The sequence below is a fragment of the Symphodus melops genome (genome assembly GCF_947650265.1).
Source record: "Symphodus melops genome assembly, chromosome: 17".
Lineage (NCBI taxonomy): Eukaryota > Metazoa > Chordata > Actinopteri > Labriformes > Labridae > Symphodus > Symphodus melops.
The window spans coordinates 13,562,164-13,575,875 of record NC_136707.1 but is presented as its reverse complement, the minus strand read 5'-3'; the positions used below and the strand labels follow the sequence as shown (position 1 = coordinate 13,575,875).

General features: G+C 43.3%; 1 protein-coding gene across 3 annotated transcripts in view; it reads left to right on the top strand.

Annotated features, from left to right (window-relative positions):
• The first annotated feature begins 229 nt into the window (after nt 1-229).
• Nucleotides 230-13,712, top strand: part of LOC306837760 (uncharacterized protein) — a 32,195-nt gene continuing 18,712 nt past the window's right edge. The window contains exon 1 of one of the 3 annotated variants that reach the window (XR_013780992.1): nt 230-954. Coding sequence is in view for 2 of the 3 variants with exons in the window: in XM_079365531.1 (XP_079221657.1) it covers nt 579-1,850 (1,272 nt within the window). In the remaining variant the exon portion in view is untranslated. Of the gene's footprint in view, nt 1,851-13,712 lie in introns of all 3 variants that reach the window. The other 2 variants (XM_079365530.1, XM_079365531.1) reach the window with 2 other exon arrangements.

The window sequence follows — 13,712 nt, the reverse complement described above, 5'->3', positions numbered from 1 at the left end:
ACACGCCCGATCTCGTCCGATCTCGGAAGCTAAGCAGGGTCGGGCCTGGTTAGTACTTGGATGGGAGACCGCCTGGGAATACCAGGTGCTGTAAGCTTTTTCTTTTTCTCTTTTTTTCTTCACCTGGACTATAGAACATTTGTGACTACATGTTTGACAGTCTGAAAAGACTGATGGACACAATCAATTGCACTGTGGGAGAGCATTGTTTTTATCATGTGGTGACACATCAATTCAGATGTCCGAAAGTTTAGCCAGATTCAAGAATGTGGGGGAGCATTTGCTCCCCCACATTATGGCCAAGCGCAGCAGATGTTGAAAAGGGCCTTTTCTGCACACCATTGTGGCTTACGGCCATACAACCCTGAACACGCCCACTTGTGAGAGAGTGTGTGAGAGACAGAGTGATTGAGCCTGCGTAGAAAAGTTTGGAAGTAAATTAAGGTGTTTAAAATAGGAGTTTTTCAGTTTTTTGTTTAAAACCTCAAGTGTGAGTGTACAGTCCCCCAGCAGTCTTGACTGTTTGGGGGATATATATAATTTTTTGCGAACTTTTTTTGTGAGAAGTTGCTGGAAGCATGGCGAACGAGCTACCTGCTAGCATGAAGCTAGCGGGTGCTGATGGACAGATGAATACGGCAAAAGAACAACGGAAAGTTTATGACAAAGAAAATGAACATGGAGGAATGGACGGATGGACCAAGGTTGACAGATCACGGAAAGGAAAAGACGAAAAGATAATGGAAAATGGACAAACGGAGGTGAAGAATGCAGAAATGAAGGAAAACCGGGGCGGAAACGGCGAGGAGCAGCTCGCGAGAAACGCTGAAGGAAAAGAGGTAACGGGAGGAATAACTAGAGAACAACAACGGAAAACAACGGAGAGTGAGAGAAATGAAGAAGACGTGAGTGTGAGACAAGTACAAGAAAGTTGGAAAAAAGACGGCAAAGGAGGTGGAGGAGCAAAAAACGGAGATGAACGGCGAAGAGAAACCGGCGTGGGAAAAAGAACAACAGCGGCGACAGGAGGAGAGAGAGAAATGGAGAAAGAGAAGAAAGACACTCAGACGTTCGTGGAGAGACACTATGTAAAAAAATTGACATTGACAATTGAGATGGTGGGGGAAAAAATCGGGATGAGTGAACTATTGCAAAAAATGAAACTGATCTGTGGGGGTTTGATGGCGTGCAGGAAAACAGGGGAAAAAACATTCGAAGTGACTGTGAGTAATGAAAAAGCAAAAGAAAGACTCTTGGATGGCTTCAAGATTGGAGATACCAAAATAATAGCAAAAGAGCTGACAAATGATGAGATGGTAGTGTCTTTTTTGAACCTCTCAGCTTATGTCTCAGATGAGGAGATTGTGGCGAAACTCCTTTCCTGGGGGGTGAAGCCAGCATCGGTAATCAAGAGGAGGATGTGGCCTGGGACCGAGATCGCGGATGGGACAAGGTTCTTAAAAGTAAAATTCAACGACATTGTAAAATCACTGCCCTATTCAACGAAATTCGAAACTGCACTGGGTGCAGAATTCTTCAGAGTCATACATGACAGACAAATGAAAGTGTGTAGGCTGTGCATTCAGCCGGGGCATATTTTAAAAGAATGCCCGGACTTTTTATGTCATCACTGTGGGAAGCAGGGGCATTTTGCACGAGAATGCTCGAATAAAAACTTAAGATGCAAAACCTGTAGGAGAAAAGACTGTGAATGCGAGGAGGAGGAGGAGGAGAAGGAGGAAGAGGCGGAGGAGGAGGAGGAGGAGAACGCGGAGGAGGGTGTAACGGCAGAGGAGGCGGTGTTGGAGAACGAGGAGGAGAGCGGGGAGGAGAGCACGGTGGCGGAGATGGTGACGGAGGGCGAGGAGGAGGAGGAGGAGGCAGATGAACGGGGGCGGAGAGGTGAGGAAGGAGAGGAGCTGAAGGCGATGGTGGTGGGCCAGGAGACATCCTTCAAGGCGTCAAGCGAGGGGAGTCGGAGATCGACGAAGGTCGGGAGAGTGAGAGACGGGAGCTCACCTGATACGGACGGGGAGATGGACGTAGAAGAGCTGGAAAGAGCGAAAAAGAGGCTGAGTGTGCGTGAAAAAAATGAGGTAAAAAAACAGAAGCAAGAACACATAGGTGATTTTAAACTTAGACAATGAATACAGCTGTGTCTTTAAAGCGGGCGCGCACCCCACCCTGAACTATTTTTCTCAAAAAAACAATGTTTGAACTAAAGATTCTCTCTTTAAACAGCAACGGGTTAAAAGACAATGATAAGTTGCAAGCGATTTTAAAACTAGCGAAATATGCAGATATCATGTGCTTGCAAGAAACGCATTGGGGGGACGAAATGGAAGAGAGAGTCAAAAAAATGTTCAAAGGAGAAGTTTATACATCACATGGGGGAGGTAGAGCAAGGGGTGTGGCGATGCTAATTAAGACAGACAATGTCTGAGACACAGCTGAAATGTAAAGACAATGAAGGACGAGTGATTGGAGTCACCTGCAAAATCAAGAATGAAAGTGTAACAATATTCAACATTTATGCACCAAATGTGGAAAATGAAAGGAAAGACTTTTTTAAAAAGCATAGCAAATGGTGGTGCGATAAAAAATGTGTGATTATTGGGGATTTTAATGTTGCACTTTCGCAAATGGACATCTCAAGGAGTAATGTTTTTAAACAGGACACCAGCAGGAATTTTTTGAAACAGACGATGATGGACCTAAGTCTGATGGACATATGGAGAGTGAGTAACTGGAACAAAAGAGGATACTCCAGAGTGCAAAAAGTGGAAAACAAAATCAAACAGTCTAGAATAGACTATGCACTAATTGCGGCTGATTTGTTAAGCTGGGCAAAAACTATAGTTTATGAAGCGACGCCATGGAGCGACCATAAACTGCTGACTCTAATTTTAGCAAGTAAAGAGGGAAAAGAAAAATCAAAACTGTGGTGCTTTAATAAGAGTATCCTCGAAGAAGAAGGTTTCAAAAAAAGTATGAATGGACTGCTGGAGACATTGAAAGATGAGATGACTGTAAAAGAGGACATTTGTGAATGGTGGGAAGAGGCCAAGGCTCGTATAAAAAGAAAATGTATAACCTTTTGTAGAGAAAGAAAATGGAAAAATGATCAACGTGAACTAATGTTACAAGAAGAACTTAACGCTGAACTACAAAATCTTGATGAAAAAGACAATAAAAGTGTTGAGAAATATCTGGCTCTAAAGGAACAACTGAAAATAATTGAATTGAAGAGGAGTAAAGGGGCGGAAATAAGGAGTAGAATTAAACATCAATATGAAGGAGAGAGGAGCACAGCCTTCTTTCTTGGCTTAGAAAAACAGAAACAAAATAAAACGGTTTTAAACGAGGTTCTTAATGAAGGGGGGGAGGTAGTAAAAGATAAGGAGGGTATTCTTGAGACAGTAAGGGTTTTTTATAAAGTGCTATTCGAAAAAGAGAAAACAGATCAGGAAGATGGGGAGAGGGTGCTGAAAGCGCTTAAAAAACAGCTGTCGGAGGAAGACAGGGAATGGTGCGAAATGAAAGTGACGACGGAGGAAATTGAAGTGGCATTAAACGGCCTTAGTAAAGGTAAAAGTCCTGGGAGCGATGGCCTGACAGTGGAATTTTATAGAGCGTTTAAAAGCACTTTGATTGAGATTTTGGAGAGACTTTTTAAAACTATGAGAGAAAGTAATAGAACAGCAAAAAACTTTGCGAAAGGAATAATCACCATCTTCTATAAAAATAAAGGGGAGAAAAATAACCTGGCAAACTACAGACCGATTAGCCTTCTTAACACAGACTACAAAATATTCACCAAAATACTCGCAAATAGGATCAGGACAGTAATAGGTACCATAATTTCGAAGACACAAACTTACAGTATACCCGGAAGGGACATAGCAGACACCATCATTCATCTAAAAGGAACAGTCAGAGATATGGGGCGAGAGGGAGGGCTTTGGTTAGGGGTTGATTTAAATAAAGCTTTCGATAGGGTGGACCATGATTTTCTTTTCAAAACTTTATCTGCTTTTGGTTTTGGGGGGGATTTTGTTAGGTTGGTTAAATTATGTTATATCAATGCAAATAGTGCAATAAAATGTAATGGGATGGTAACAGACACTTTTGAGATAGCAAGGTCAATAAGGCAGGGGTGCCCAATGTCGGCCTTGCTGTATAGCATCATAGCAGAACCGCTGGCAGCTTTAGTAAAAATTGATGAGACAATAAAAGGAATAGGCGAAAAGAATGTTATCTTAACACAATATGCAGACGACATAAATATCACAGTCAAAACTCAGGAGGATCTTAACAAAGTTTTAAAAAGTCTGAAGGTGTATGAGCGAGCTAGTGGGGCAAAAGTAAATAAAGAAAAGTCTGAAATCATGACATTTGATGTGGAAACAAGTAACCTAAAAGAATGGGGTTTTAAACAAATTGAAGACAAGAGGAGAGTGCTGGGGGTAATGATTGGTAAAAGTGAAGAGGAGAGTGATAACGAGACATGGAAAGGAATTGTGGAGAAAATGAAAAAATGTCTAAACATGTGGAAAGGGAGAAACTTGTTGGTGAGAGGAAGGGCAGTGGTAGTAAATGCGCTCGTGATGTCTAAAGCGAACCATGCGTTGAGCACTTGTACTTTCCCTGACTGGGTACAAATTGAAATTTCAAAGGCTGTTAGAGACTTTGTTTGGACAAATAAGGCGCGCATTATAGCGCATAAAACTGTGATTGGAGCCAAAAATCGGGGGGGTTTAGCACTGATCGACCTTAAGTCCAAGAAGGTAGCACTAAGAGCTAAATTGATAGGTAAATTGGTAGATTCAGAACGGGAAGTGATTTGGAAGAGTCAATTTCTGGCGCACCTCAGCAGCTTTGGACTCAGAGGGGAGAACAATCTGCTGAGCGTGCGCCAGAAAGGAGAGTATCAGCACCTCCCAGGATTCTTCCAGGAAGTGTTGGACGCATGGTATCGGGTTTTACCCTGGACTGTACTAAGGTGCGGAACGAGAGGGTCGGTGCTGCGGCTGCCTTTCCTCTCATCGCCATTTTTTAACAACATAAAATGTGATGCCTTTAATAGGGCAGGAATTGTCTGCGTCAAAGATGTTTTAAATGAAAAGGATGAAATTGATGTGGAAGGTGTGTTGATCAAATTAAGAGAGGAGAAGATTAAAAGAAAATCTGTGTTAGATATTCTAACAAAAATAAGAAACTGTTTTAATGAAGAATGGATAAAAGCACTGAAAAATAGAGGACGGGTGCGGGACGATGCTGTGGAGATCCTCCTGTGCCTGAAAGGAGATAAAATGGAAAACATTAATCAAACCAAAACAAAAACATGGTACAGGAACTGCATTTCAGAAATCGTTAAAGCACCTGCAGCCAATAAAACATGGATCAAAAAATATTCAAAACTCAATGACAGCAATATTTGGAGCAATATTAGTCAAAAACATACACCGCAGCCCATCTTAGATCTGGACTTTAAGATAAGGCACAGGAGGGTCTTCACGGGTATCGTCCTGCACCAGGTATATAAAAAAAAATTCAGTAGGGAATGTGCGGTGTGCCGCAAAAAAGATGAAGATATTGAGCACATCTTTTTGAAGTGTGAATGTCTGGAGGGGTTTTTGTTTAAATTGAAGGTTTTGTTAGAAAAGGGGAGGTATCAGCGAGTGAATGAGAGAGGGTGGGATTTGTCTTTGTTAATGGGGGTGTGTGGGAAGGGAAAGGGAGTTGAAGTAATAAATTTGTTTTTGGGCATAGCGAGAGGGGTTATTTTCCAGAGAAGAAATTTTGCACTGTATGAATGCAGACGGATGGATGTGTGGAGGATGTTCGTGAATGGGCTGAAAGCACACGGGTGGATGATTTTTGTTGCTTATCAAGAGGATTTTGAGAGGATGTTCGTGGATGAGGCAAGAGTGTGTGAGGTAGTGAATGGAAAGATTGAATGGTTTTTTTGAAGGGTTTTTTTTTATTGGAACTGTTTTATAATCTATTAGTTTAAAGTATGTATGTTTTGTATTTAATGTTTTTTCGATAGATGTATAAATGATCTTGTGTATGTTATATTAAGTTAGGTAATAATAGTGTTTTTGAGTTTGATTTGTATTATGAATAATTTATGTTGTGTTGTCTAAATGTGTATGGTTTGTTCATAATGTGTCATCCTATTGATTGAATGTATGGATTTATTTTTTGTAAAATGTATTTTTGATAAATAAAAGATTAAAAAAAAAAAACACGCCCGATCTCGTCCGATCTCGGAAGCTAAGCAGGGTCGGGCCTGGTTAGTACTTGGATGGGAGACCGCCTGGGAATACCAGGTGCTGTAAGCTTTTTCTTTTTCTCTTTTTTTCTTCACCTGGACTATAGAACATTTGTGACTACATGTTTGACAGTCTGAAAAGACTGATGGACACAATCAATTGCACTGTGGGAGAGCAATGTTTTTATCATGTGGTGACAGAAAAATTCAGATGTCCAAAAGTTTAGCCAGATTCAAGAATGTGGGGGAGCATTTGCTCCCCCACATTATGGCCAAGCGCAGCAGATGTTGAAAAGGGCCTTTTCTGCACACCATTGTGGCTTACGGCCATACCACCCTGAACACGCCCGATCTGGTGAAGTCAGTGTGTGTGGAGTGCTGAGGAGGTCAAACTTTTCTGAATAGTATTATTATCATACTCCCTTTACAAAAATCTTTTATTTTGTTTTTCTAGTACACAGTGTGTGTTTCACAGTCCCCCAGCAGTGTAAGAACTGTGTGGGGGATATTTTTTAGTTCGCTGGGAAGGCGTTTTTTTTTGTTTGAGAGAAAAGCGGAAAAGGCCGTCTGGGAGACGAGCATGTTTACTGCTGAGATGGCAGCTGAAAATGGACAGATTATACGGTTAAACGAACAAAAGAATGGATTAAAAGATGCGGAAAAGGAGGCCGATACGGACGGATGGACAACAGTGACGACGACCAGGAAAAGCAAAAAAAATGAGATGACTGATGAAGCGCGGCCGAGCGAGCAGACGGCACCGGCAAAAGAAGTGAGGATTGGCAAAGACCGAGCGCAGCAGGAGCGGAAAAAAATGGAAACGGGAGAAAATGTTCAAAAGAATGAGGCTTTGAGAGAGCCGAATGATGTAAGAAATAAGGAAAGATCGGAAAAATCAACTGAAAAAGCAATACGTGTGGGATAAAGTGGAGGAATCAGAGAAAGTAAAGGAGGGGAAACCCGCGTGGGAAAAGTGATCGACGAGACGGAGATGAGGGATCGGCTGAAAGAGGAAAGGAAATATGACAAACAGATGACGCTCTGTGTGGAGATGCAGGGGGAAGAAATAAGGCCGAGAGAACTGATAAAAACAATGAAAATGATCTGTGGCAGTCTATTGGCCTGCAGAGCAACGGGTGGAATGAAATATGAGGTGACAGTCAGCAATGAAAAAGCGAAGCAAAGGCTAATGGATGGCTTTAAAATAAATGACACAAAAATAATGGCGAAGGAGATAACGAATGATGAGATGGTGGTTTCCTTCTTGAATCTACCAGCCTACATCTCTGATTCTGAAATTGAGGATAAAATAATTTCTTGGGGGGTGCGGCCGGCCTCAAAAATTAAAAGGAGGTTCTGGCCAGGAACCGATATAGCGGATGGGACAAGATTTTTAAAGGTAAAGTTCACGGACCTGGTTAGATCACTGCCGTATTCGACAAAGTTTGAGACGGTGACGGGGACAGAATACTTTAGAGTGATACATGACAAGCAGGCAAAAGTTTGCAGGCTCTGCATCCAACCGGGGCACATTCTCAAGGAATGCCCAGAGTTTAGGTGTCATAGGTGTGGAGAGCAGGGGCACTTTATAAGAGACTGTGCAAACAGAAGACGGACCTGCAGTGATTGTATGCGAAAGGAGTGCGTGTGCAAAGTGGTTGTGGAGGAAGAGAGTGTCGAAGTAGAGCTGGATGTCGAGGAGGAGGAGGAGGGCGGTGTCATGGAGACGGAGGGGTCGGACGAGAAGAAGGAACAGAGACGAGGAGCTAGGCTGGAGCAGAGATTGAAACAAGAGCGGAGGAGAGAGAGCAGCGGGGAGGGTGAAGCAGCGAAGCTGCAGATGAGGGAGGCGCGGCTGAGTGTGAGCTGTGGAGAGGAAGGAGGAGTCCGCGTGGTGCCATCAAGCGAAGGCAGTGGACAGACATTGTTTTGAGAGGATTGTTGGCCCTCTCTAACTAGAAATATTAATGTCTGAATCAACAGAGCAACCAGCAGCAGCTGCCCATGCCCTACAAGCTGCAACGCCAACACCACGATTAGAAGCTGTGCAAGGTTGGTTATTTTAGTTTCTAAAAATATACTACGCCTATATAAAATATGTTTTATATTTGCTTCGTGGCAAATCTAGGCAACTATATTGTGAGAACATGGATTATTATACATAGTCTATTTTATTTCATTCAGGGAATTCCTGCTTTTATTTGTAGGCTACTTTATGTTCCTAATATTGATTAATCCTCTTGATTTACAGAGCAGCCACAAGCAATGGCAGACCACAGTCTCCATATCAGTCCACAAGTGAGAGCGCATTCTTTAGATGCAACAGGTAGGCTACTTTTTCCTTTCGCAGCAGCAATAAACCAAACCTCAAAATGTATATATTCTTCTTTTTATTATGGGCTAATTGGATTAGTCCTGGACATAATTGTCACCTACACGGTGCGTTGCATGAAAGAAAAGTTTTAATTACGTCAAAAATATAACTTTAATTTACCCTTTTATGAATCCAATATACACTATGAGCCAGAAAGTTCAGTTTAAACTGTCTTTTTAGTCTCTTTTTAATCCACAAAAAGCAATCTGCCGACGGTCGCTCATCCACAAATTATACGACATTATATGACAGATATATGACGTGATTTTTTTGCAGGGCTGACGCCTCCAACTGTGGAAACGGCGAAAGACGGGACACAATGGCAACTCATCCAGCCTGGAGCACAGCCAGGCAGACGTCAGTCGCAAAATGTTGTAACAGAAAATAGCGGCCCTACTGCACACGCAAGAAGGAACATTGATGATCCCCTCAGTGCCTTTTTATGTTTATTTGACAACTCAATGCTTCACCACATCCGTGATTGCACAGTGGCAGAGGCGCACAGGGTGCAAGGTGACAACACCTGGAATGTGTCTGTGGAGGAGCTGAGGGCTTTTATTGCGCTCCTATATGTGCGTGGGACATACAGCGGAGAGAACAGCAGTATGGAGAGTTTTTGGTCAGAGACCTGGGGGATTCCCTTTTTTAGCTCAACAATGCCCCGCAACCGCTACAGAGAAATCATGCGCTATCTACGGTTTGATAAAAAAGATAGCAGGCGTTCACGTCTCTCTAGCGACAAGTTTGCCCTGATATCAGAGGTGTGTGAAAAATTTGTGCAGAACTGCATTGCCTGCTACAAACCTGGTGCGCACATCACTGTGGACGAGCAGCTATTCCCCACAAAAGCGCGGTGCCGCTTCACACAGTATATGGGGAACAAACCCGACAAGTTCGGGATCAAGTTCTGGCTTGCTGCTGACGTGCAGAGCAAATACATGCTCAATGGCTTCCCTTATCTGGGAAAAGATGAGAGCCGACCTGCTGGCCAGCGTTTAGGAGAGAGTGTGGTTTTGAAGTTGGTGCAGCCATTTGAGGGAAAGGGGAGAAATGTCACCACTGACAATTTTTTCACCTCCCTCTCACTTGCCAAAGAACTGCGTGCAAAGAACACCAGCCTAGTGGGGACCATGAATAAGACCAGACGGGAGCTTCCTCCATCTGCGCAAGGCAGAGGGGAGCTGTTTTCCACAAAGGTGCTGAAAGCGGAGGGGGCTACGCTGACAGTATACCAGGGCAAAACAAACAAGAACGTGGCCATCCTCAGCACCATGCATCCAGATGTCGAATGTGGGAAGGACAAAAAGAAAAAACCGGAAAGTGTAGTGTTTTACAACTACACGAAAGTTGGTGTCGACGTCCTGGACCAGATGGCCAAACAGTGCTCCACCAAAGGGGGTACTCGCCGGTGGCCAGTGGCAGTCCTTTACAACATCTTGGACCTGGCTGCCATCAATGCACATGTTCAAAATGACTTCACATGCCTGCAGGAGACCCACTGGGACGGCGAGGCGGAGCAGTGGGTAAGAAGAGACTTTGATGTCTTTGCCTCAAACGGAAGCCCGAGGGCAAGGGGGGTATGGGAAGGGAAAGGGAGTAGATGTAGTAAACTTGATTTTGGGCATAGCTAGAGGGGTTATTTTTCAGAGAAGGAATTATGCACTGTATGAATGCAGACGGATGGATGTGTGGAGGATGTTCGTGAATGGGCTGAAAGCGCACGGGTGGTTGATTTTTGTTTCTCATCAAGATGATTTTGAGAGGATGTTCGTGAATGAGGCAAGAGTGTGTGAGGTAGTGAATGAAAAGATTGAATGGTTTTTCTGAGGGGTTTATTTGTGTTCGATCTGTTAATAATTTAGGATTTTTGTAAAGGTATAAACAAAAACTATTATTTAAGTATGTATGTATTGTACTTATTGTTTATTTATTGTTGTATGATGATCTTTTCTTATGTTGTAATAATTAGGTAATAAGTTTTTTTGTGTTTAGTTTGTGTTTTGAATAATTTATTTAGTGTTGTCTAAATGTATATGGTTTGTCTTTGACGTTTTATCCTATTGATTGTTGTATGGATTTATTTTCTGTAAAATGTATTTTTGATAAATAAAAGATAAAAAAAAAAAAAAACACGCTCGATCTCGGAAGCTAAGCAGGGTAGGGCCTGGTTAGTACTTGGATGGGAGACCACCTGGGAATACCAGGTGCTGTAAGCTTTTTCTTTTTCTCTTTTTTTCTTCACCTGGACTATAGAACATTTGTGACTACATGTTTGAGAGTCTGAAAAGAGTGATGGACACAATCAGTTGCACTGTGGGAGAGCATTGTTTTTATCATGTGGTGACATATAAATTCAGATGTCCGAAAGTTTAGCCAGATTCAAGAATGTGGGGGAGCATTTGCTCCCCCACATTATGGCCAAGCGCAGCAGATGTTGAAAAGGGCCTTTTCTGCACACCATTGTGGCTTACGGCCATACCACCCTGAACACGCCCACTTCCGTAGTGTGTGAGAGACAGTGTGAGTGCTCCGTGAGAAAGAAAAGTTTTGTAAAGAGATTTATTAGTTTAAACAGTGTTTTTCGTTTCTCCTTTTGAAAACCTCAAGTTTGAGTGTACAGTCCCCCAGCAGTTACGACTGTGTGGGGGATATTTTTTCGTTTGGTGACTTTTTTTTGAGAGAAGCCGCCGAAGAATGGCGAGCGAGCTACCAGCTAGCATGCAGCTAGCTGGAGCTAACGGACAGATTACAACGGCTAAAGAACAACGGAATGTGAACGACGACGAGAATGAACAAGGATGAACGGAGGGATGGACTAAGGTTGAAAGACATAGGAAAGGCAAAGAGACTGTCGTGGTTTGGTTTTTGTTCTGTATTTGATCTTGTTTTAGTTCATTGTTTCTCTCGTGTTCTGTGTATGTATGTTCTTAGTGTGGTTTACTTTAGTCCCTAGTGTGTTTTCCTGTATCCTTGTGTTCTTCTATGTTGCCTGTTAGTTTATTTCCTGTCTTGTGTTTTAAGTCTAGTCTTTAGTGTTTCCTGTTTTATTTTGTATATCTGGTTTTGGTGGTGTCGGTGTCAGGTTGTACTTTGTACTTGTCTTCAGTGTTCTGGTCTTGTGTTCTTTGTTCCTTGTGTTTCCCGCCTTAGTGATTACCCTGATGTTCCTCACCTGTCTCATTAGTCTCACCTGTGTCTGATTACCCCTTGTCTATTTAGTCTCTTTGTCTGCCTCAGTTTCTTGTTGGTTCATTGTATTGTATTGTCATGGTCATTGTCTCGTGTTCCTGGAATTTGTTGCTTCTCCCTGCTCCCTGTGTTTTCTCCTCGTGGCCTTTTTGGATTTTTTGTTTTTGCCTTTTGGAACGTTTTGGATTTTTCCTTGTAAGTTTTTGTTTTAGCCTTTTTGTTAAAATAAATTATTTGTGATTCTGCACTTGGGTCCTCCTCTCCCTGTTTCCTACCCAAAACGTGACAGAGACAACGACAATGGAAAATGGACAAACGAAGGAGAAGAAGGCAGAAACGAGGAAGATTCGTGGCGGAGAGCAGTCGGAGAAAAGCATGGAGGTGAAAGAAGCAGCAGGTGGGAGATTGGAGATGATGGCTGTGAAAAGCAAAGAAAATGTGAAAAGTGGTGAAGTAGGAAAAGGAGCGGAGAGTGAAGATGGTGGAAAAAAGAACGGAGGAAGAGAAGGCGGAGGAGAGTCAAGTAAAGGGGAAGCGGACGGAGAAACCGGCGTTGGAAGAAGGACAGCAGCGGCGACCGGAGTGGAGAAAGAGGAGGAGAGAGAGAAAAGAGAGATGAAAACAGCATATGAGAGACGTTTTGATAAGAACTTAACTATCGCGATTGAAATGATGGGGGAGAAAACTGCAATAAGTGATTTGCTGAAGAAGATGAAGCTGATATGCGGAGGACTGATGGCGTGTAGAGCCACAGGAGAGAAAAAGCTGGAAGTAACTGAGTAATATAAAAGCAAAAGAAAGACTAATAGATGGCTTCAAAATAGGGGATACACGCATTGTTGCAAAGGAAATATGTAACGACGAAATGGTGGTGTCCTTCTTAAACCTGCCAGCTTACATAACGGACGATGAAATTGTGGCAAAATTGCTGTCGTGGGGAGTGAGGCCAGCTTCCGCGATAAAGAGGAGGATGCGGCGGATGGAACGAGGTTCCTAAAAGTAAAATTCAATGAAATTGTCAAATCGTTGCCTTACTCCACAAGGTTTGAGACTGTGACAGGGGCAGAGTTTTTCAGAGTCATTCACGACCGCCAGTTAAGAGTTTGTAGGATGTGCATCCAGCCGGGGCACATTCTAAAAGAATGTCCTGAGTTCAGATGTCATGCTTGTAAGAAGCAGGGGCACTATGCACGGGAGTGTATGGCAGATAAGTGCGGTGCCTGCGGACGGAGGGAGTGCAGGTGCGAGGCGGAGAGAGAGGAGGAGGCGTGTGTGGTGAACGAGGAGGCGGAGCCAGCGAGGGAGGAGGAGGAGGAGAGCGAGGCGGAGGAAGGCGAGGAGGAGATGGAGAGAGAGGAGGCGGAGAAGGAGGAGGTGGAGAGAGGAGAAACGACGGACCAGGTGCAGAGAAAGGAGGAAGAGAAGGTCCGGATGGCGGTGGTAACAACGGAGGTAGAGGAGAGTTCACCAGGGTCGGAAGGTGAAATGGACACGAGAGAATTGGCTCAAGCGAAAAAGAGGCTGAATTCAAGGCAGAAGAAAGAGGTAAAGAAACAAAAGCTAAAAGACCCGGCTTAATAATAGACTGTTTTTATCTGTTAGAGTTCCTGAGGCGTTTTTCTGGTCCTCACTGTCTTTTTTTAGGGGAAAAACAAACAAACAAAAATCATCTCAATGAATCAACTAAAAATACTCTCTTTTAATGTCAATGGACTGAGAAAAGAAAGCGAATTGCGAACAATTTTAAAACTGGCAAAAAAAAAAAGATGTCACAGGAGACCCACTGGGACGGCGAGGTGGAGCAGTGGGTAAGAAGAGACTTCGATGGGCATGTCTTTGCCTCAAACGGAAGCCCGAGGGCAAGGGGGGTTG